The following is a 22,375-nucleotide window of genomic DNA, read 5'->3' on the forward strand; positions in this document are numbered from 1 at the left end:
TTGATTCAAAATGTATATGGAAATGCAAAGAACCTAGAATAGTAAGAACAATTTTGAAAAAAGAACACCAAAGGACTTAACACTTTCTGAATTCTAGACCTACTGTTAAGCTAGAATAATCAAGACAATGTGGTATTGACATAAGGATAAGGTATAAATCAATCGCACAGTATAAATAATGCTAAAACGGAACCATATCTATACGGTCAATTAAATTGAACAAAGTCGTCATTAATTCAATGAGGAATTGTAGTATTTTCAACAAATAATGTTGGAACAACTAGATATCCATACAGAGAAAAATAAATGTCAACTCTTCATTGACACTATACACAAAAATCAACTTAAAATGGATTTAGACCTAAATGTAAAATATAAGATTCAACACTGCTAAGAGAAAACATTTGCAAATTTAGACTAGTAAAAGATTTCTTAAATGGGATAGAAAGAATCACACACCATTATAGAAAAAAATGAAAAACTACACCAAAATTTAAAACCTCTGCTCTTTTAAAAATGTCATGAATAAAATAAGAAGACAAGTCATGACTGGAAGAAAATATTTGCAATACATATATCTGTCACAACTTCTATCTAGAATATATAAAGAACTCTTATTAATAAGATAACAACACAATTAAAAGCAAACTATTTGAACAGACACTTCACAAAGAAAATATATGAATGGCCAATAAGAACATGAAAATATCCTCAATATCAGTAGTCATCAGGGAATTGAAAATTAAACCCAAATGAATTATTAGGACTACACCTCCACTAGAATAGCTAAAATTAAATTAACTGACAATACCAACTGTGGACAAGGGTGTACAGCAACTAGAATTCTCACGTATTGTTGGTGGAAATATAATGTAGTACAACCACTTCAGAAAATAGCCAGACACAAAAGAGTCCATGCTGTATGATTCTAGAAACAACCCAAGTGCCCATCAATACATGAGTGGATTAATAAAATGTGGTATATGTATACCATGGAGTACTACTCAGCCACAAGAAAAGGTAAACTACCTCTTGTATTATCCTGGATGGAGCTGGAGCCCATTCTTCTAAGTGAAGTATCACAAGAATGGAAAAACAAACACCACACGTACTCACCATTAAATTGGTACTACTCAATCAGAACTTATGTGCACATATGCAAGTAACATTCATCATGTATCAGGCAGGTGAGTGGGGGAGAAGGGAATGGGTAAACTCACAGCTAATGGGTGCGATGCATGCTGTCTGGGCGATGGGCACACTTGTAGCTCTGACTTGGGCAGTGCAAAGGCAATTTATGTAACCAAAGTGTTTGTATGCCTATAATATTCTGAAATTTTAAAAAACTGGAGAAAAAACTAATATAATCTATAGTGACAGAAAGCAGATAAGTGATTGCCAGGGGCCAAGGGCAGAGGGGCATTTTCTATGAAGAGACCCTAAAGGAATTTTTTACATGACTTGATAGTGATGAGGACTACATGATGTATAAATTTTCAAAACCTATGGAAATATATACTTAGAGTGAACACATTTTATCTTGTGTAAATTTTATCTCAATAAATTTGATTTTTAAAAATACTTGGACTTGAGACAAGACCCTTTAGAATAACTCTTGTTTTTTTCCCTCCCAAATACTTTTATTCTATGACCCAAAGTTTTCAATCATACTATGTTAATATTTTTACCAAACTGCATTGTGTTAAATATGTCAGCCCTAATCACTGTCATTGTATATCTTGCCAGATCAAGCTTTAAAAGTTATCTCAAGTGAGCTATTAAAATATTATTTTTAACTGTAATAAAAGTAAAAAATTATTAAGCACTTCCTATTTGCCAAGCACTGTTCCAGACACTTCACATACATTTTCTCTAAATCCTACATGTTGCAAGGTTGGCCTCACTACCTTTAACAAGGTTAAGGGGCTTACACAAGCTACAAAAGTATCCAGTCAATGACAGAACATGGAATCCAGTTCCAATCTGAGTCAGACTTTTTTGACTGCAATACTCACCAATAACCAATTCGTCTGCATAACACTTAGCACAGAGACACTTTTTTTTTGTCATTGTTTTAACTGGAGTTAGTAAGCATAACTGCTTTTGATAACAAACACATTTCTACTCAGGTTTTTCCAAATGAATTAAATCAGGTTTTTGTCTCATTTCTTATTGTTCCATGCTAATGTGTTTAAGTATAAAACATGAAGGGAATTGTTTTTTACAATAAATACCTTCACTATCCAGATCATCACTTTGAGCAAACACACTGTCCATGGAAGAGTCAGGAATGAAGGTCCATTCATCGAGTTTATCAAGTACATCTTCAGGAAAATTCCTATCGCTGCCTGAGGCTGCTCCTTCTGCCACAGCACTTTTCATCTGATATCTGAGCACCATTCTTGCTAGTGTAGATCCTATATCTAAAAGTAGAGACATACCAGCAACATGGAAACCAATAATTATACAAATACAACTACATATACCAAAGCTCCTTATATATCCTCATGCTTCTAGAGAATTTTTTCTATTTTTCCTTCCAAAGTCACTTTCCAATAGCGATATTAAATAGTTAGCAGGTGGCAAATAGAATTTTTTAAAAAATCATAAGAATTTACACAAAGTTTCAGCATAGAAGACACTGAATCTCTATGAAAGGGCTGGGCTTTGAAGCCAGGCAGCCCTGTGTTCAAATCATAGTAATGTCACTTGCGAGTTACATAAACTCCCTGAGTTATCAGTGTCCTCACCTGGAAAATGAAGATGACAGTATATACAGCATAGGGTGATGGAAGAGAGTAAATGAAATGATGCATATAAACTGTTTAGCACAGTGCTTAGAACATATAAGATGCTAAATAAATGACATAGTTATTTTTATAAACTTTGCTGAGTAATTCATTCTGATTATTAGGAAATTTGATGAAATATCAAAATTAACATCTTTCTCACAATTTCATTACATTTTATATTATGTTCCAATATGAAGAAATGAGTTGGTAAAGTCCTCATTGTTCTACATACAGCCTGGAAGAGTTCTTCAAATATTACTCTCCTAGCTCACACTATAACACACGTATGTGACTCAGTCAAGTAGAACCCGGAAAATGTTTTGAAGCAATGAACTCAGAATGGTCTTTACACAGACCAGTTGCCAACCAAGTCATGGCTATATCCTCTAAATAATCAAATCATATTATTAGATTTTTTAAATCAGGTGAGACTTGTCAATGGTAAAAACATACAGAACAAAGAGAATATAGTGAATAACTAATCTCCCTCCAACCCCCTCCAATGGGCCCACAATTCCCCTCCATCAGACATCAAAGATTAAAGTAAGCAGAATGTTGGCATGAAACTAGTTGAAGTAATGAAATATGGGATTTAATATGTCTCATTAATTTCCAAAGCCCCCAGAGGCAACCAAGAAACCCATTTGTAGAGTTTTGTTCATATTCAAACATTTATGACTATCACATTCCAATTGTGTTTTCACCAGTATTAGCATACTAAAAACAGTTCATTGCCCTTTTTTTTCATTTAACAATGCATTCTCTACTAGGACATTTAGATTTGCTACATGATTTGTTTTGTTTTTTTGCCACTGATTGCAAAGCGTTCCACTGCATGAATATACCATCATTTATTTGAATACTTCCTTTTAGGGTATTCTTAGGGGCTTTTTCCCACTCTTTTGCTATTATAAACAATGTTTTAGTGTGCATTTTTGTACATATTTCCTTGATCACATTGAGAATGTCTGTATCATAGAATCCTAACACTATATTGCTGCGTCAAAAATGTAGGTATGTATGTTGAAAATATTAAGAGATACTGCCAAATTGTCCTCAAAAAGAGAACAATTTAAATTCATATCAACAATGTGTGAAGTACCTGTTTTCACATATACTTATTAACATAATTTATTACCAAATTTTTATTTTTACCAAAATTAAATATTTAATTCTAAATGATCATCTACCATGTGTAAACTAGTACAGATGATAAGGTTACAACCATGGACAAAATTGACATTGACTTTATGGTGCTTATAATCGACCAAAACAGATTATAAAAATGAAAAATTCCATTATATGTAATAAGTGGTAGTACAGGTAAGAAATAAGGTGCTACAGGAGCATGTAGGAGGACCCTGCACCCAGACTTCACAGGTGCAGGAATGTTTTCTTGTAAAAAGTGATGACAGGGCTGAGACAGGGAGAATGAAGAGGCAGCGAGGTGAAGAGAGAAGTTAAGGGAGTTAGGTAGAGAGAGTAACAATGGAAAAAGCCTGGAAGTAACAGTATGTGAAATGTTTCAGAAACTGAGGGAAATTCAGCCTGATTGGAATTTCTAGGGTCCACTGGAAGGTTGGAGACCTTGATGCGTAGAGGCACCAACATGCATGGATGGATACTGTTCTCAGGCAGCACTCAGCTATCTGGGTGAAAGTGAGGAAAAAAGTAGACTGGTGGACTAATTGAAACTGCAGTTTTACCAGTGAGTTCATCAGTAAAATGAAAGTAAAACAAAAGTCTTATCAGCAAGATAGTTTTTAAAGTGAAGAGCCATGGAATAAGGTGACTATTGGGAAGGAGATGGGCATGGGACTAAGGTAACAGAGGGAAAGCTGGGAGCTCAAGTCTTAAAAAACATACACAGTGTGAGTAAATAAGAGCACTCCGAAGACAGAAATGTGATCAGAGGATGATAACTTGTCATCAATATACATAATATATACAAATACCTATGAACTTGAAAGTATAAAAAATGCATCCTCAATAAAATATGAAGTATATATTAAGTTAAAAATGCAAAGTATCTATCTTTTTGCATATATACTTAAATGCGTATGTATATGTAAGCATGAGAAAAGTCTAGGAAAAATATCTATATTAATTACATATAAGTGATAAAACGTTATTTTTATTTTCCTCCTTATAATGTTTATGTTTTCCTATTTTTAAAACAAGTATGTATTACTTTAATAATAAAGTATAGAATATACAAAAGAGAAAAGTAACCCCACAGAAAGCTCTCACTGTTTTGCTCTATTTTCATAAAATACGTCTTTGCTGTCTCATAAAGAACTTAAATATGATGTCACAGTCAAGTATTTCATGGCCAAAAAATATATCCACATCTTTGCAATATTTTTGGTTTAAGGCATATCAAACTGGCATGACTAATAACTAAAAGACTAGTGACTTTAAAAATAAAACTACTAAAAATAAGAATTGTACAAAATATTCTTATTGATACTTACTTGTTTGTTTCCTTAGATTAGATGTCTTATCTGGAAATAAAGGACCAAGCCAAGAAGGTTCAATTTTTCCTATACAAAATCCTCCAAGGCAAATGCTATTATTGGCCATATCCAGGGCAAGCCTCCTTAAGAGCAAGCTGATGGTCTGGCTGTCACCTTTCCCAATGCTGATAGTCAGAGCTTTCCGCACATCTTGTTCACGGGACCCACTATTCAGTAAGAGCTCCACCAATTTGGGACTGCTCTCTTTCTCACATACCTGTTAAAGAAAAAAAAGTAAGCATAATAAAAACTGGTATTTTTCCCTTTGGGAGACTGGCAAATCAAACTTGTGAGTTTTCTCTACACCTCAAATTTACATTGAAACAAACTAAAATAAGGTAAAACTGATTTTTTTTGTACTTTGTACTAAGGCAATTTATGTTTCATCCTCTCTTCAACCCCAACACACACACACACACACACACACACACACACACACACACACACACACACACACTTAGAAAAAACTATCTTGAAACAGGAAACTCCTTTTATATTCTCTATTAATTATCTAGCACAGTACTTTGCACATAGAGAATGCTCAGCACATTTTTGTAGAGGGAATTTTCCTTGAGGGATACAAACCATCCAAGCTGACTTTAGGCATATATATATGAAAATGTATCAGGAAAAAAGAAATAAATGCCAGCAAAAATAAGAAATAATTCCTTTAAATCTCACATAGATTCCTTAAATATAATTCCTTTAAATCTCACGTCCTTCCCTTTAGAACAGTCACACATTTTTATGAAAGTAATTTCAACTTCCTGAAGGAATAAAAGTACTGCTCAAAGATACACAGTTTTGCATTAAAATAATAATGAAGATAATTCAGAATATAACTAAATATTATCAAAATTATAACTTACTATTTTTTGCAATCTTTCTCTCATCTTCTAACTTACAATAAATGCAGCCCCCAATGAAAATCAAATTTTCCAAATTAGTATTTGAGAGTAAATGAACACCACCACTACCATGAATCTGCTATTTAGCCAAAAGTTTAGAGCAGGCACTTGAGGCAGATTCTCCACCATTTATCAGAAGATTGTTCTTAGCAAATTATTTAATCCCTCGATGCCTCAATTCCTCACCTGTGTCATGGAGCTAACACTAAGACCTACTGTGAGGACTGAATTGGGTAAAGTACTCAGAGTAGTGCCCATGTGGTAATGAGTCCCACAGAAGTGTTTGGTATTATTTTTATTCAGACTTCATTTTCCTTACTCTTCCCACCCACCATGATTTGATGCATCTTATCTTCAGGTCTTTATCTCTGCATTTGTGTACTCAGTGTTAATCTTCTATATTCTTCTCTACCAATCACATACATTACATCACTAAATTCTCCTCAGAAAGCCTAACACAATTAACTCCACTCTTGCTCTGAATAGTCCTTAATTATGCAACCTCTTGGCAAATGGCTAGTCTAGATCACCGTATTTTGCTCTGCTACAAATAAGTTACGTTCAATAAATCCATCCACAATATTTATTCTATATTTATTCTTTGCTAGATACAAATAACCTCTGACAACTAGAAAAAATTCTTTAAATTTAATAGATAACCCATGAGTGTAAAGATCTGATTTTATTTTAAGAAGATAAAAATAAGCCCCTGAAGTCCAAAAGAATATGGGAATAGAAAGAAAATGAAAAGCCTTTTGTATAGAAAGATTTGGATAAATAAGAGAAGAGTAGAAGGCATTTCTTGTGGGGAACACAGTGCAGTTGCACTTGGGCGCTTCTAGGTATGTTGTTTCCCTAATGAGGACTTGGAAGGGGAAGTTTCTTTTTAGTTCTTTGGCATCTCCAAATAACATTAAGGCAATGATCTGCACACAAAAGATGCACAATAAAAATGCATTAACTTATTGAGGGAAATGATTCAATTACCTTTAGTAATACGGAAGCAACTATTTTAAACGTTGCTTGCTTAAAAGGAATTTGACTAAATTTAAATAATTTGATTATTTGTTTGGCTTAATGCATAAACATAATGGTGCATGAAAATGAGTTACAAATTCTGTTTCTTTTTATGTTAATTACTAATTAGTGCTAACTTAATCTTACAGTTGAGATATTGATTTCAATCCATAGGCAAGTGGGAATTAAATAAAGTAAGGCTTAAAAATAAATTATTAGAAAACATAGTACTCTACTGATTAATGTTTATTAAATCACCTCATAATTGCTTTGTTAGAAATATTATTAAAAGTTTCTAGAAAATAGACATGGTGCCACCTAAACACTATTATAAACTCTAACATTTATATACAACTAGGACAAACCTGAAATGCAGGTAATGCATTTTAGTAAATATTTACTGAATACATACTGTATGTAAAGCAATGTGTTATTAATAGATATTTAAAATGATGCAGAGATGAACACTGTACATTTCTATTTTCATAGAACTCACAAAACATACAACAGGTGTACATATATTGTCATAGACTTACAGAAGAAGTAAATCTTAATTTTGTTTGGAGGTCTGGGGGTGTGGAGAGGGCTTTATCAAAGAAAGATTATTTGGATTAGATTTTGAAAGAATAGTAACCATCATATAGATAGGTTTTTGCATGATTCAGGCAGGAAAGAAAGGCAATAGTGTTACAAAACTTTGAGGGTGGCCAACAGCAAGGGATGTCTGTGTGAACAACACCCCCAAAGGTGTGCAGTGCACAGCCTGCATAATCTCATGCAGTAGCCCTGAGAGGAGAACTTTCTAGGTAAAGAAATTAAAAATAGAGAAAATGACTGAAACATGATCAAAACTGTGCATTCAGTGGAGTGTGGCTGGAGAACAAGTTGTATAGTCAGGGACACATTTGAAAAGTTATTTTTCAACTTAACAAAGTATGTAAGCAAGCAAAATGGAAGACTGGACTGGATAACACCTAAAGGACCCTATCATTTCTGAAATTCTTTGACTCTAAACTCCTACGACAAATCACAAGCAATTACAATAATCTGGTAAATTCTGCAGTGGAGAATAATAGAACGTAAGAGCTATACAATAGCAGGGCAAAAAAAATAGAGAAAAAACAAAAGTAAGACATTGAATATTTACCTGACAAATTAAAGAAGTTGTCTCTTTTGCTTGATTGGCGTCGGCTCCCAATAAAAGCAAGCATTCAACCATGATACTGTTATTCTGGTCACATGCTCTCTCTAGCATCATATTTTTTAACTCATCGTCCATAGCTAATTTTGCAAAGCACTTGCAACAGAGGTTTATAAACTAAAAAAGGTGGAATTGAGAATTAGAGTCAGCTAAATACATAACACTTAGCACACAAGTGAAAAACACTGTACCTGGTGATCCTTTTGTTCCATGATATTGGAAGACAGCTGATGGAATATTACTGTATCAAATGAATGATGCACCAGGAGCTTGGAAAAAGATACCGACAATTCGAGTATTGCTAAGATTGTCTGCAAGCCCTGAAAGCATAACCAAAAATAATAATAATATAAGCAATTATGGGCAAAAAGAATACATAAATAATGTACAACAGAGAGTTTCTATTTGAAACTTAATACCGAGGATGTCCATTTAACTATAGATATATTTACTGGGTTTGTGCTTTTAAAGCTGTAAACCTTGAAACAATTCTGTTAACAAATACCCCCTGCTCTCTCCCATTGCTAAGAAATGCAGCAGGCAAACAGAGAAAATGCTAGTTAACAAACCATCATCTAGCAAAGCAGGAAAAAGATTTAATTCTAGAAAATGTGGCTTTTAAAGAATGCTGTCTAAAGTCATACCTATAGGATGACAGCCAGATATTAACAGGATTAGAACAGCTGAATCAGCTTCAGATCCAAATAGGCCACTAGAGTAAATTTTTTTTTTTTCACAAGATTGCAGATTAGGTTCTCTAGAGAGCCTAGCATATTCCCTCAAACTTTTGGCTGTCTTCTGAAATTTTTACATCAAGGAGACAAGTATGAGCTCCTAGATTTCATCCACGTTGAGTGCATTTGAGAAGCACTGAAGATACTCGGAGGTTTACATTCTTGCAGCAAGTTATTTATAAAGAACACCATTTCTTTTTAGAACCACCTCAAGCACATCCTCAAGAGTGGTCTGGTCTCTCTATCCATGGGATATTTTAAGGAAAGACTGGACTTATGACTTTAGTATTATTTAGCTTGGGTAAACCCACCAAAGATCATCTTAGTTTTTTAATATTTTATTACCTCTAATGCAATATATTAATAAAATCATCTCAAAATTAGTATTTTGAGCTCTTAAGATGCTGAGTTTCTACAAATACTAACACTTGATAAGAGAAGTAGCCTTAATTTATGCATGTCTGAGGGACATGTGGTCCACCTACCGCTAGAGCAAAGGTTCCTGCAAACCTGAATGAATGCTGCAGCAAAGCTGGAAATGCAAATGTGTAGAAGGCACATCATTCAAATTAAAAACTTTTAAACACTGAACTGGCCAAATAAAATATGTTAGCAGGCCAGATTTAGCCCATTGGTCAATAATTTATAGCCTCTACTATACAGATCCTAAAATTTATGCCTGCATGAATTAATCCAGAGTGATTGAGAGCTCCACACCTAAACAAAATCATTTCCTTTCCTAGGATTACTTTTAATCAATCTGTCTTGGCTTTAATCAGGCTAGCATGTTATGAAAAGCAAAGTTATAAAGTGCATTATTGCTTTTAATCTAAGAATTTTGGGTGTTCAGCACTTTATAATTGGAAAAAAACCCTTGACACACATTCTCTTATTTACTGATAATGTCTATGCAGAAGTTAGAGCCTAGATATTTTTATTCCTGGTCAATGCTGCCATTTATGAAAATATTTGCTGAGTGTGGTTTACGAAAGATGCAAACTCCATTACTTAAAAACTATAATCAAAGCAGAAACTCTGAAATTGTTTTGCTAAAATTTAAAAAAAAAAAAACTGAAATAGAATTTATTTCTTAATCTCCCTTGGATTAAGCCTAGGCCAGTATCTTGTATTCCTTATAAACGCAATTGTTACATATCATGTTTTAAATTTAACTTGATGAAAAGTGTTAAAAACGTTATATCACTGCAAGAAAGAAAATCAAGAAGCAAAATTACTAGAGGTAAGCAGCCCACAATAAAACACAGAGAGTGATAAACTCTGGAATAATCATAACATCTATTTCTCTAAAATCTAAGCAAATAAACTCAGCTAGCTGGAATTTCTTAGCACATTCCTTACTCTTTTATGGGAAGGACAAATGGCAAACAAATAGGCTGATTTTTGAGATTTAATAATGAAACACTGGATCTTTAGAGATTCAATCCAATTCTCTTTGCCTTCTATAATTAAAATACTACAAAATGATAAATGGTTTTCAATTAACTAGAATCCATTAATGCAAAGTGGGAATTACACAAATTGCTCTGAAAGTGAAATCTGCACAAGTTCCCAAATTCCCTTCAAGATACTGCACATACTTTAATTTGTACTTCAGCAACATCCTTAAATCGCTGCAAGCTGGAAACCAGAATTTTTGCCAGCAGATGTTCAGTTCCAATGCATAAATTCTTCTTTGTAATCAAGCATCCTATAAGACTTAAACCCAGACACTGAATTTCTAGGAGAACGAAAGAAAAAATAAACAAAAATTAATTATTTTAAATTTCAAAACTGAAGAAAAAATTTAAAGATATCCAGTCAACAGCTAATGGCTAAAAAAGTCTATTCTAAATCCTGAGTTCAAACTATACTGACCTTGGTCATCTGGATACATCTGCAGTGTGTGTAGCACCAAATCAATAGCACCCTCCAGCATCGCTAATGCTTCAGGAAAATGTACTATAGAAGAAATTACTTTTAATCCACATTTCTGAATCCCAGGATTTCCAATGAACTACAATCAAGAGAGATTTAAGAATATTTGCTTTTAAAAATGAGATCCTAATACTTTCCTTAGTTAAAATCAGTTATACACTGACAAAATATAAATCAAGTAAACCGAATACAAATGAATATCCTTGATGGTCTTCTATATTACTAATTAATTGTATTCATTATTAAGGATAAGATCTAGCATTTTCACATTTATTGAGTGCTTATTCTGTGCCAGGCGTTGTGCTAAATACTTTGCATGCATTTTCTTTTCACAATCTCATGAGATCCATGTTAACATCATCCCCATTAGAGGATGAGTTCACTGAGGGTAGGAAAGGTTGAGTAACTATTCCTAATGTCATACTGACTGGAAATTGCAGAGATGAGACCAAACCAAGGACGTTTGATCCCAAAGCCTGCATACTTAACCAATAAAACACAATGCTGTCTCTCACCACAGAAAATACTAATTGAGAAGTACTCTCTCCTTCAAGTGTTAAAGCCTTATTTCATTTATTCCCTCAACAGCCTCATGTAATAGGTTTGCCAAACATTAAAGATGCAGGAACAAGAAGAGCTCAAGTCACAGAGATAATAAGCAGTGTCAGGCCCAGGCATGTGACCGCCTTAAAAGCTCAGGATTTTAATCACAACCATCTCTCAAGCTCTTTTATCTGAATTTCCTCTAGATGATCTGACATTATTTACAGGAATTTTAATAGAAGCCACTTTTTTTCCCAGGCCATCCTGCTCATCAACTGAAAAGAAAAACAGCCAACACACAATCACAGCCACATGTCCCCTCTTTTGACATCTGTGACATACATCTAACTCTAACATCGGTCATCTCTGCTTTTCCACACAAAAACACCACTCCCCAAATGTCTACCATGATGTGAATGTCCACCTTATAGTTTTCCTTTCAAAAATTACAGGGCTACCCTTCTCAGGATTTTGCATTCACATGGGATGATATTTTGCAGACACTAGTTTCAAAGTATCTCCACTCCAAAGATCCAGTTGCCACCACCACAGATACACTATAGAGCTGAAATAGCTTCAAGGTAGATCTCAAGCTCTGATGTAGCCTCTTTAACCAAAACCTTCTGCCTTCTAACCTTCCTCACTTCTGTACTCTCAATGAACAGATTTTCATCCCTTTCCCAGTCTAGTCCCCTAATGCCTCCCAAGTGTCTTTATTCAGCATCTTTTTTTATAGCAGGTGGGAGAAGCATCAGATTCTCACCCTGTACCTACTCTTCTCCCCCACCTCCTCATTGCTGAGCATGGACATCATTTCATCTGTCATTCAACAAGACACTCATACCCCTTCCTCACTTAACATTTTTTTCCTGTCACTATCTCCATCTTACCAACTCCCTGAGTAGTAAAAGCGAAATAGCTTCGGAGCCAAGAAAATTTGTGTTTAAATTCTATGAATCTGAGGACCATTAAAAATCAATGAAATAACATTTACTCAGAAGTGATAATAAGCAAAAGGTTATTCAAGAAATATAAAGAAATTCAAAGTGGTGCAAAGTGAAACTAAAGGGATGGTTTGGTGTCTGTCTCGGCTTCCTCACCTCTAAAACAATCTTAATAAGACAGGCTTATTATTAGGATGAAATAAGATAACTCTGTCTATGCAATAAATACTGAGGGATGACGACAGGTCAGATCTCGGGCTAAACCTTCTCCTCAGAGATAAAAACTTAAGTGTTACTGTGAAAGAAAGTTTCCTTTAATGGGTCCTCCGTACTTTCAGGTTACCACTTTTCCTTCATTTCTGTGTTTATTAATAGAAAAGTCTACACCCACTACCTCCACATTCTCCCTACCCCTTAATTTCATATAATCAAACTTCTGTCCCAACTGCTCTGAATTAAAACCATTCAAAGAAAAAAGTCCACTAACAACTTAATTACTGCTTTTTCATCCCTTGATTTCCACGACAAAGGACTCCCTTAATTATTCTCAAATTTTAAAACCATTCATTTGCCCATCACCTTTATAATCTCTTCTTTTAACTCCAAACCTTGTCCAAAGTTCTTTTCTTAAAATTCTTCTTTTCATGGATGGGATTTCATACACTAATATGGCTTAAGTCACAATAACAACAATAGCTACAACCACAATAACAATGCCAAAACCCACATAGCACTTGCTACATGCCAGACACTCTTTTAATCACTTCATATAACTCACTTAAACCTCATCAAAACCCTATTATTATCCCTGTGCCTTGATGAAAAAAATTAAGACATAGAGACCTTTGAGCACATAATTCAAAGCACAAATTTAAACCTTCCTAAGCTCTAAGCCCACATTTCTCTTTGCTTGACACCAGCATCTTAAGCTGTTCAAAGCCAAAAGTTAGCATCTTCTAAAAAAAAAAAAAAAAAAAAAGAAGTCAGCTTGTCATTCTGAACTTTCTGTTTGACTAATAGATTAATAGTACCACCATTTCTGCTTGGCAGGCAGGGCCAGCCCCCCAGGTGTGCACCTGTACAGTCACACATACTCCATGCTCAGAGCATTTGGTTTAATGCTCTGCTGTCACCATCCTGAAATCCTTAATAATTTTCAAACAAGGAGTCCAAGTTTCATGTTGTACTGGGCCCCACATATGTAACCAGTTCTATTCCTTAGCTCAAAATGCATCAGAGGCTTATTTTTTGTGCTAAAATTCTATCCATTGATATTTATAATGTACCTATCTTTGTCCTTAATATCTTTACCTGTAACAAATATCTACTAAACTACTGGTCCTTCTTTCTTGGGCTCCCTTAGTCTCTAACAATTTCAATCAAGTTGAATGACTAATGACTTACAGTAGGAAATCTGTGATTTATCTATGCAAAAAGAGAATTCAGAGTATAACATAAAAACATACGGTGGTGCTTAAATAGGAGTATTTGGTTTTTAATAGTTAAATGAATTTGAAAAATTAATACAGACATATATGTATTATATATGTATAATATAATAATATTTATAAGCTCACAATGGACTTTTTTTCACTCATTTAATGCTCCATCATGAAAATAGTGATTGATTGCATTTCTGTTCAAACAGGGATTAAAATAAACTTACTAGTTTCTACTTAGCAAGTGTTTTCAAGTGAAACTTTGGCAGTGCCAAAAGAAAGACACCTACAAACAATAATTAGAAACATGCTACCACCTATGCTCTACAACTCAAGTTTTTTTTATTTTTTTAAGAGAATCCATAAATAATGGAAATGGTTTCTCTACTAAGTAAGCTAGCCAGCTCTAGGGAAAAATACCCACACTGGCCTCTTAACTAGCTGTCAGCTAAATAAACTAGCCAAATAAAGGAAAATAAACTCATTATTCCCTGATAATTTGTGTTTTTTTTTTCTTTTCTCCCTTTCTCCTTTTTCTCTTATTAATCTCATCCTTGCTCTTGGATATATAAAATAAATGTATAGGTTTATGCCCTTTGTATATGAGTAAATAGCATGCTGATAAATAATTAGTGGCCTCTGGATTATTCTTTGAAAAATTAAAAGGCTAAGGTAAAAGAGGTCCAAGATTATATGACTGATGTCCCCAAAGAAGAAAGCCAAAATAATGAAACAAAAAAAGTATATATTTAAAGATGCAATTCAAGAAAACTTTACAGGAAAAAAAAAAAGATTGAATGGATAGCTAGAACAAGAACACTATATCCCAGGACTAACACTAAGATATATCCTAACACAGTTGCTAGATTTCCAGATAACAGAATCCTCTGGGCGGTCAGGCAAAAATATCAAGTCACTTAAAAGTGAGAAAAAAATGAAGTTGGTGTCAGACTTCTCCACTAAAATATTCAGTACTAGAACACAGTGGAATGCCTACAATGTCTTGAAGGAAGGAAAATAAAATCCCCAATATTTTATAACCAACAAAACTGTTTTTCTAGAGTCCAAATATAAAGGCAACAACAACAATAACAAAACAATTCTAAACATCAAAATGTTCAGGGAATTAAACTTTTTTAAAGATATTGGGACAATTAAAAGACGCATGGAAAAAATATAAAAAAGGACTTGAGATGAACATTGAATCCACATAACCACAGGAATAAGATGAAAGCAAACTTAGGAAGTATGGTTATAAAACTGAATGTAGGGCCGGGCGCGGTGGCTCACGCCTGTAATCCTAGCACTCTGGGAGGCCGAGGTGGGTGGATTGTTTGAGCTCAGGAGTTCGAAACCAGCCTGAGCAAGAGCGAGACCCCATCTCTACCAAAAATAGAAAGAAATTAATTGGACAGCTAAAAATATATAGAAAAAATTAGCCGGGCATGGTGGCGCATGCCTGTAGTCCCAGCTACTTGGGAGGCTGAGGCAGTAGGATTGCTTGAGCCCAAGAGTCTGAGGTTGCTGTGAGCTAGGCTGATGCCACAGCACTCACTCTAGCCCAGGCAACAAAGTGAGACTCTGTCTAAAAAAAAAAAAAAAAAACTGAATGTAAATATTATATACCCTGCGGATGTAGAATTAATTTACTTTTAACAAAAGTCAGTGGGAAAACAGGAAGAGATACTGAAAACGTGAACACTCTGATTTTCTCATCTTTTGTAGCCAGAGGTCAAAAGACAGTTTGAAATCTAATATTAATAACATTAATTAACATTTATTGAATGCATACTTTCATGAATTATCTCATAAAATATTCATAATAACTCTAAGTGAAAAACTATTTATTAACTCCATTTTATACATAATGAAACCAAGACATTAAAGTAACTTTCCAGCATGCACAGTCTGTAGGTGGTCGAGTCAGATTCAAACCCAGATATCCTGACTCCAGGACCCACAAACTTAACTATTAGAGAATTTTGTATAGCTGAAGCTATAAAAGCAAATACTGTATAATCTGCTAAAATTGGTTGATAGAGACAAGGGAGAGGATATTAGGAAGTGGAAATATATTAATTTCATCAAAAAGTGTGGATAATGTTTTAACATACATGAAGGAAAAAAATGGATACCTGGGGGATATATTCATATTCATGGAAAATTGGAGATTCTTCCTTAGCACATTAGGAATCTCATCTCACTGTTTTTTAATCCCTACATAGAATTACATAATTTGGAAGTAGTATAATTCATTTGATTGGTCTCTATTGACAGGCATTGTGTTTTCAGGACAGATTAAACGAAACTGCAATCTCAAAATTTCATAGGCTGAGAAAAGAATAGGTTCAATTCTTATTCACGCTACATATGTGTTACAGGTCAGGAGGGACCTCTGCTGATGGAGCAAATGCTACCTCAAACAATGCAGGGCGTAGTGCCTGAGAGAGTATTCTGGAAGAAGCCCACAAGCTATTACCTCCATATACAACTCCTTGGCCAAAACTAGTCACATGCTTCAACCTAACTACTAAATACTGTGCCAGAATCACCAGAAGGTAGAGAAGTAAAAATATTTGGCAAATAGCACTAATGATTACCACGTAAGCATTTAATTTGTTGCCACATTTTTTTAGTACAAATAATGGCACATGAATACTCTCGTCTAAAAAGCTCTGTGTACAGGTACAAGTAAATCTGTATTATAAATTCTTAGAGTGGAATTGCTGATCAGAAAATACATCTATTTTAATTTTGATAGATGTTACCAAATTTCCCTCCAACAAGGTTTTTCTTTTTTAGCTTACGTTAATAATAATTATAGTTGAACCTTTTCATATGTACATATGCCAATTTCCTTTTCTACCTTTAAATCTCACCCATCTGTAATGTGTTTTGGCAAAAGGAGTAAAATAAATATTCAGCTTCCTTTGCTTTCCCCAAATACCTGGAGTTAGTTGTTCCAACAGAAGTTATCGAGTAATCTATTTTTCCCTGGTGATCAGGGAATATCATATCATTGCACATTTTCATTTGAGTCTATTTCCTGAGCCACCATTATGTGGCATTGATTTTATCTCCTTCAGTGCCAGTATCATACCATTTTAATTACTAAAATTTTATAACATATTTTATGATCTGTTAGAGTTAGACCACATGAATTACCACTCTTTTTTAAAATTCTCCTGATAATTCATGCATACTAATCTTTTCATGCAAATTTTATACTAGCTTACCTAGTTCCGGAAAACACTATTGTTATTTTTGCCAAGGTTTCATAAATACAGATCAATTTTCAGTTTTTTAAAACTTAGTCCTTTTATCAAAAAAGAAGGTTTATCTTTTCACACATTCAACTCTTCTTGTGTACCTTCAAGTTAACTTTCATAGTTTTCTGTAGTGTCATCTATAAAGCTTTTAAAATTTTACTCATACGTAATTTCTTTTTGTTGTTGTCATTGTTGCTGATGTGGAAAATTAGCTCTTTCTTTGACTACATATAATTTCCAACTGAAATAAACACCAATATTTAAGCTGAGTATATTTAGCTTCAAGGTTTTTTTTTTTTTTTTGAGACAGAGTCTCACTGTGTTGCCCGGCTAGAGTGCCGTGGCATCAGCCTAGCTCACAGCAACCTCAAACTACTGGGCTCAAGCGATCCTACTGCCTCAGCCTCCAGAGTAGCTGGGACTACAGGCATGCGCCACCATGCCCGGCTAGTTTTTTCTACATATTTTTAGTTGTCCAATTAATTTCTTTCTATTTTTAGTAGAGACGGGGGTCTCGCTCTTGCTCAGGCTGATTTCGAACTCCTGAGCTCAAACAATCCGCCCGCCTCGGCCTCCCAGAGAGCTAGGATTACAGGCATGAGCCACCGCGCCCGGCCTTAGCTTCAAGGTTTTTGTAAAGCCCAAAGGTCTTTGATGTGTGTCCATTTCATCAAAAGATTGGTTTTACTTTACTGGGTTCCTTGACTAAAGAAAACAGGAGTGTCACCGCATACAAACCATAGATGCAGCCAAAATGTTGACAGTCTATTTTCTACTTCGTTCTCTAGAAACAATATGTAGTTCTCAACCACTTCTACCAAAAGAAAGCCAACCGTGGGAGCCGAGTGATTTCTCCACATCACAGTACTTGCTGGCTCTCTTGACTCCTGACTCCTTCCCTTCTATGCCCAATAACTTGAGAAAAGGCTGGCCAACTAGAATCAGAGTTGTCTATAAGGCTTTTCTGCTCCCTCTTTCTTCTCTGGCAACACTTACCAAAGAAGCTCTTTCCTCCTCTATGTTCCTAGAGTATGTTCACAAAGCTAGCATAGCTCACGAGTGCTACTGTAGAACAACTGCTTTTATGCGTGGTTGCTGTTCCCCTTGCCAGATTATGAGATCCAGGAGCAAAGGGTACAAAGAATATCCATTTTTTTATCTTCCCAGTGCCTAACAAGTTCCTTCCATATACTTTTTTTAAACCAAATATCTCTCAAATTAAATTTAACCCATTAGTATATACTCCTGCTATACTCAAGAATCATATTAAGATTTGAGTACAAATGACTCAAACATATCTGAGACAATTACACTACAAAGTTCAGTTTAAACTGAATTTTCAAGGAGATCTCTCTGGAGGCTACTCTAATTAATTTATGACATTTATCAAAGCACACCAAATCACAAGGAATCATTTCCATTAATTAATTTGAATACTCTCTTCCTTTCATAAAAACATTCACTCTGATCATTCTTTACATCTTTGTATCTTTTAACGAAGATCAATTCATCTTATGTTAAGCTTCCAAACCATATTAATTCCATCAATACCTTTTGCATTGTACAATATAAATGTAATTCCCCTCTTCTTTTTTCATACTTCGTATGATTTATTGATACTTTCACTATACTGTAATAATGTAGGTATATAAATGCCTAAAAATAGGAAGAAAAAAATGCATACCAACCATTTCAGAGGTTATCTCTGAGAAGAGCAATGAAAACTAGCATAGAAATCAAAGAGGACTTTACTGTTGTGCCTGGTATGTCCTCTTGGGTTGAACCTTTTGCCATAGGGCCAGAAAAGCTAGACAAGCAGCTGGAGGGGACAGATAGAGAAAATAGCAGCCCTAGCTCCTGACATTGCTCGTGAAGTTTAGCTGCGCATCTGGCTCTTTGCTTCTCTTTCTAACTGAGCAAACCAGACTGGATTTCAGTTACTAGCGATCAAAAGAACCTTGTCTAAGTCTGGAACTGATAGTACACTTAACTGGAATTGGCTTAGTACATAACTCTTCACCTCCCGCAACCCTATTTTTCATCTTATGTTTCTAACCACATGACTTTCTAGTATCATAATAAACAGAAGATGGAAAACGTAGACTAAAAAGGCCTCCTGGATCCCCAAATGTAATATTCTAGTTAACAGTATAAAGGCAGAAAATCTGTATTCAACATACCCTGTTCAAAGCCGCTAGGACCAGTTGTTGAATACCACTCCCGAAACACTGTTTTGTAACCATGTTTAGTTTATGTTGAGATTCAGTATCCTCTCTGGATTCTTCTGGCATGCCTAAATGCAAAAATAATAAAGAAATAGATGCTTTCCTCAATAATTTTTAAGCTGACAATTGTCACTTGTTAGAAATGATCAAAATTAATCCAAAAATACATATGTACATGGTTTTTCTAGTATGTCATTCCTTGTAAAAAAAATAACTCCCAGTATAAGGAATCTATAGAAACAGTTCATAACTGAATATAAAATGAATACAATGTTATGGACACTTATTGAACTTAAAGTAGCAAGAAGTGGAGGAATTTTCTGTAACAAACAATCTCTTTTTGTTTGAGTAGGCTGTGCTTTAAGATGCTAGAAGATTTTTCATGCAACAATGGACAACTTGAGAAAAGCTCAAAGTTATTTGGACTACAACATAAAAAGGTCAGATATGAAATGTAAGCACAAAAAAGAATCTGGAATAACAGTGGAAAAAACAAGGTTTGACTTTCAGTATTATGATGGTAGAGAACATGTCATTTTGTTGAAGTCCTCTAAAGGTTATTTAATGGTATTAAGTTATTTAAAAAAAAATACTCCTTATTAAGCTACATTGTAGCTGAACCATCCCCAAACTGTTGAAAACACTAGAAATCAAAAAATTTGGTTATATACCAGATAAGTAAAATTATTATGAATAAACAATTTTTCCCAAATCTGAGACCGTAGAAATAATTATTAATAAACAATTACGTATAATCTGTTATTTTAATAATATGTATTAACATCAACTATAAACTGGCTGCATATAGATTTTCATTTACTTAACTAAAATATGAATGCTAACTATACACCAGGGATTTTGCCACATGCTGTGAATACCATAGTGAACAAGGCAGACTGGATTCCCACCCTCCCAGAACTTTCAGTCCTTAGTTTAAATTTATTCAAACAGGTTCTGACATTCACAATAGCTGTACAACCTAGGCCAAGTCCCTTAAACTCTCTGTGTATCATTTTCAGTGACTAACACCACATTAACTTCTGAGGTTGCCTATTGCACCTTAAGCAGAAGTGACCACTAAAATCAGCCCTCCTGGCCAGGTGTGGTGGCTCACGTCTGTAATCCTAGCACTCTGGGAGGCCAAGGTGGGAGGACCGCTTGAGGTCAGGAGTTCTAGACCAGCCTGAGCAAGAGTGAGACCCCATCTCTACTAAAATAACTTAACATAACATAAAATAACGTAACATAAAATCAGCCCTTCTGAGTAGGAAACACTTACCATTTATAATGGGTCTTATTAAACATCTTCCTTATATTTAGACCAAATAAGCATTCCTGTAAATTTCATCTCTGGTCTTTCTTCTATTACTTGAGGCTCTACTATTCAAAATGGATATCATTTCCTTTCTACATGACAGTCCTTCAGATTGTGTAGACTGTAGGCTTTTTTGTGAGCAGTATCCATAACCTCATCATCTCCAGATCTCAAGAGTCCCAAGGATAGTACTTTAGAAACAACAGTTGTTCAATTCACATTGTTGCACAAATGTGTATTTTAAAGTGCCTATTCTGAAGTCAGTCTGCATAGGTTGAAAATCTGGCTCTGCTATACAAGGTGTGACCTTAAAAATCTCTACATTTCTATGCCTCACTTTTATTGTCTACAGAATACTGAAAAAAAGGTACTATCTGCCTTTCTTTGTGTATTGCTGTGAGAATTAAAAGAGTTAATATACAGAAAGCACTTCAAATACTTTTTAGGTCCTCCATATTTTTCAGTATTATTATTGTTATTAACTACAAATGAGTAGATTTTAATAGAGTTTCATATCCCCCTGAGTCATTCTTCCCTAGATTAAACAATCTCAGTTCCTCTTACTGCTTTTATTGATGTGGTTTTATATCCCTAATCCCTCCTGTATACACTTCCCAATTTGCAATGCCCCTTCTTAAATAATTTTACATTATTTCCTCTGAAACTACCCCTAAGTTAAGAAAGAACAAGTCAAATGATATTTTATTAAAATAACAGGGTCTTTATTATTATTTTACTAAAGCAACCAGCTTAATCTCTTCGATAAGTTGTTGTTATAAAATAGAAGAGAAAGTGGACAGTACTAAACTGAAAGAAACTTAAGAGACACAACACTAGATATGGATAATAGTGGATGGATAACACTTAATTGGATACTGATTATACAAATTTGTGGTAATGTATTACTACATCTTTGTTATTAAGGATATCTGAATATGATCTAGTTAATAAATGAGTACTTGTACATCTAGATATCTTATAAGAACCTCAACTACAATCCTGTTCAACCTTGAAACTACTGGGGCACTGATACCATAGTTACTCATTGACATGTAGAATGATACAGTGTAGCACAACATGGTACAGCACGGCACAGTGTGGTGTAGTGTAGTGTGGTAATACGGTGTGGCACCATAGAGTAAAGTAGATGGTTAAACCTTTACCTAACAAAAACATGTATGTATATTCTGATATGTTATAAAATGTTTATTAATACGTATTTCCATACATAAATTATAGTCCTAAAGTAATTATTTTCAAGGGCACTCATAATACATCTAAATGATTATTGACTAACAATGCTGCTTCAGGGTCAATTTAATAACAATTAAGGAAAGAAATACTATATGCAAAATTTGGTTTTGAACTAAAAGATTATTTTATTAACTAACAGATTTGATTTCTGAATATCTTTTTGTTATCTTTAAAACTCAAATCCACCCTCAAAAGAATAAGGCTGTCATCTTCAAGGATAATCAGAAGGAGTTTGTTGTTGTTGTTTTTATTATAGTCTACAAACAAAATTCAATAAAAGTAG

At 34.4% G+C, this 22,375-nt stretch overlaps 1 protein-coding gene across 1 annotated transcript in view; it reads right to left on the bottom strand.

The window, feature by feature from the left end:
- The window catches only part of LRRK2 (leucine-rich repeat kinase 2), a 138,913-nt gene that overhangs the window by 79,943 nt on the left and 36,595 nt on the right, over positions 1-22,375 (bottom strand). The window contains exons 14-20 of the mRNA XM_012638395.1: positions 19,479-19,591; positions 11,044-11,182; positions 10,767-10,906; positions 8,626-8,754; positions 8,381-8,551; positions 5,267-5,525; positions 2,235-2,423 (exon numbers count right to left, since the gene is read on the bottom strand). Coding sequence (XP_012493849.1) covers positions 2,235-2,423; positions 5,267-5,525; positions 8,381-8,551; positions 8,626-8,754; positions 10,767-10,906; positions 11,044-11,182; positions 19,479-19,591 — 1,140 coding nt within the window. The remainder of the gene's footprint in view (positions 1-2,234; positions 2,424-5,266; positions 5,526-8,380; positions 8,552-8,625; positions 8,755-10,766; positions 10,907-11,043; positions 11,183-19,478; positions 19,592-22,375) is intronic.

The sequence above is a fragment of the Propithecus coquereli genome, unplaced genomic scaffold (genome assembly GCF_000956105.1).
Source record: "Propithecus coquereli isolate 6110/MARCELLA unplaced genomic scaffold, Pcoq_1.0 Scaffold13, whole genome shotgun sequence".
In the NCBI taxonomy this organism is placed as follows: Eukaryota; Metazoa; Chordata; class Mammalia; order Primates; family Indriidae; genus Propithecus; species Propithecus coquereli.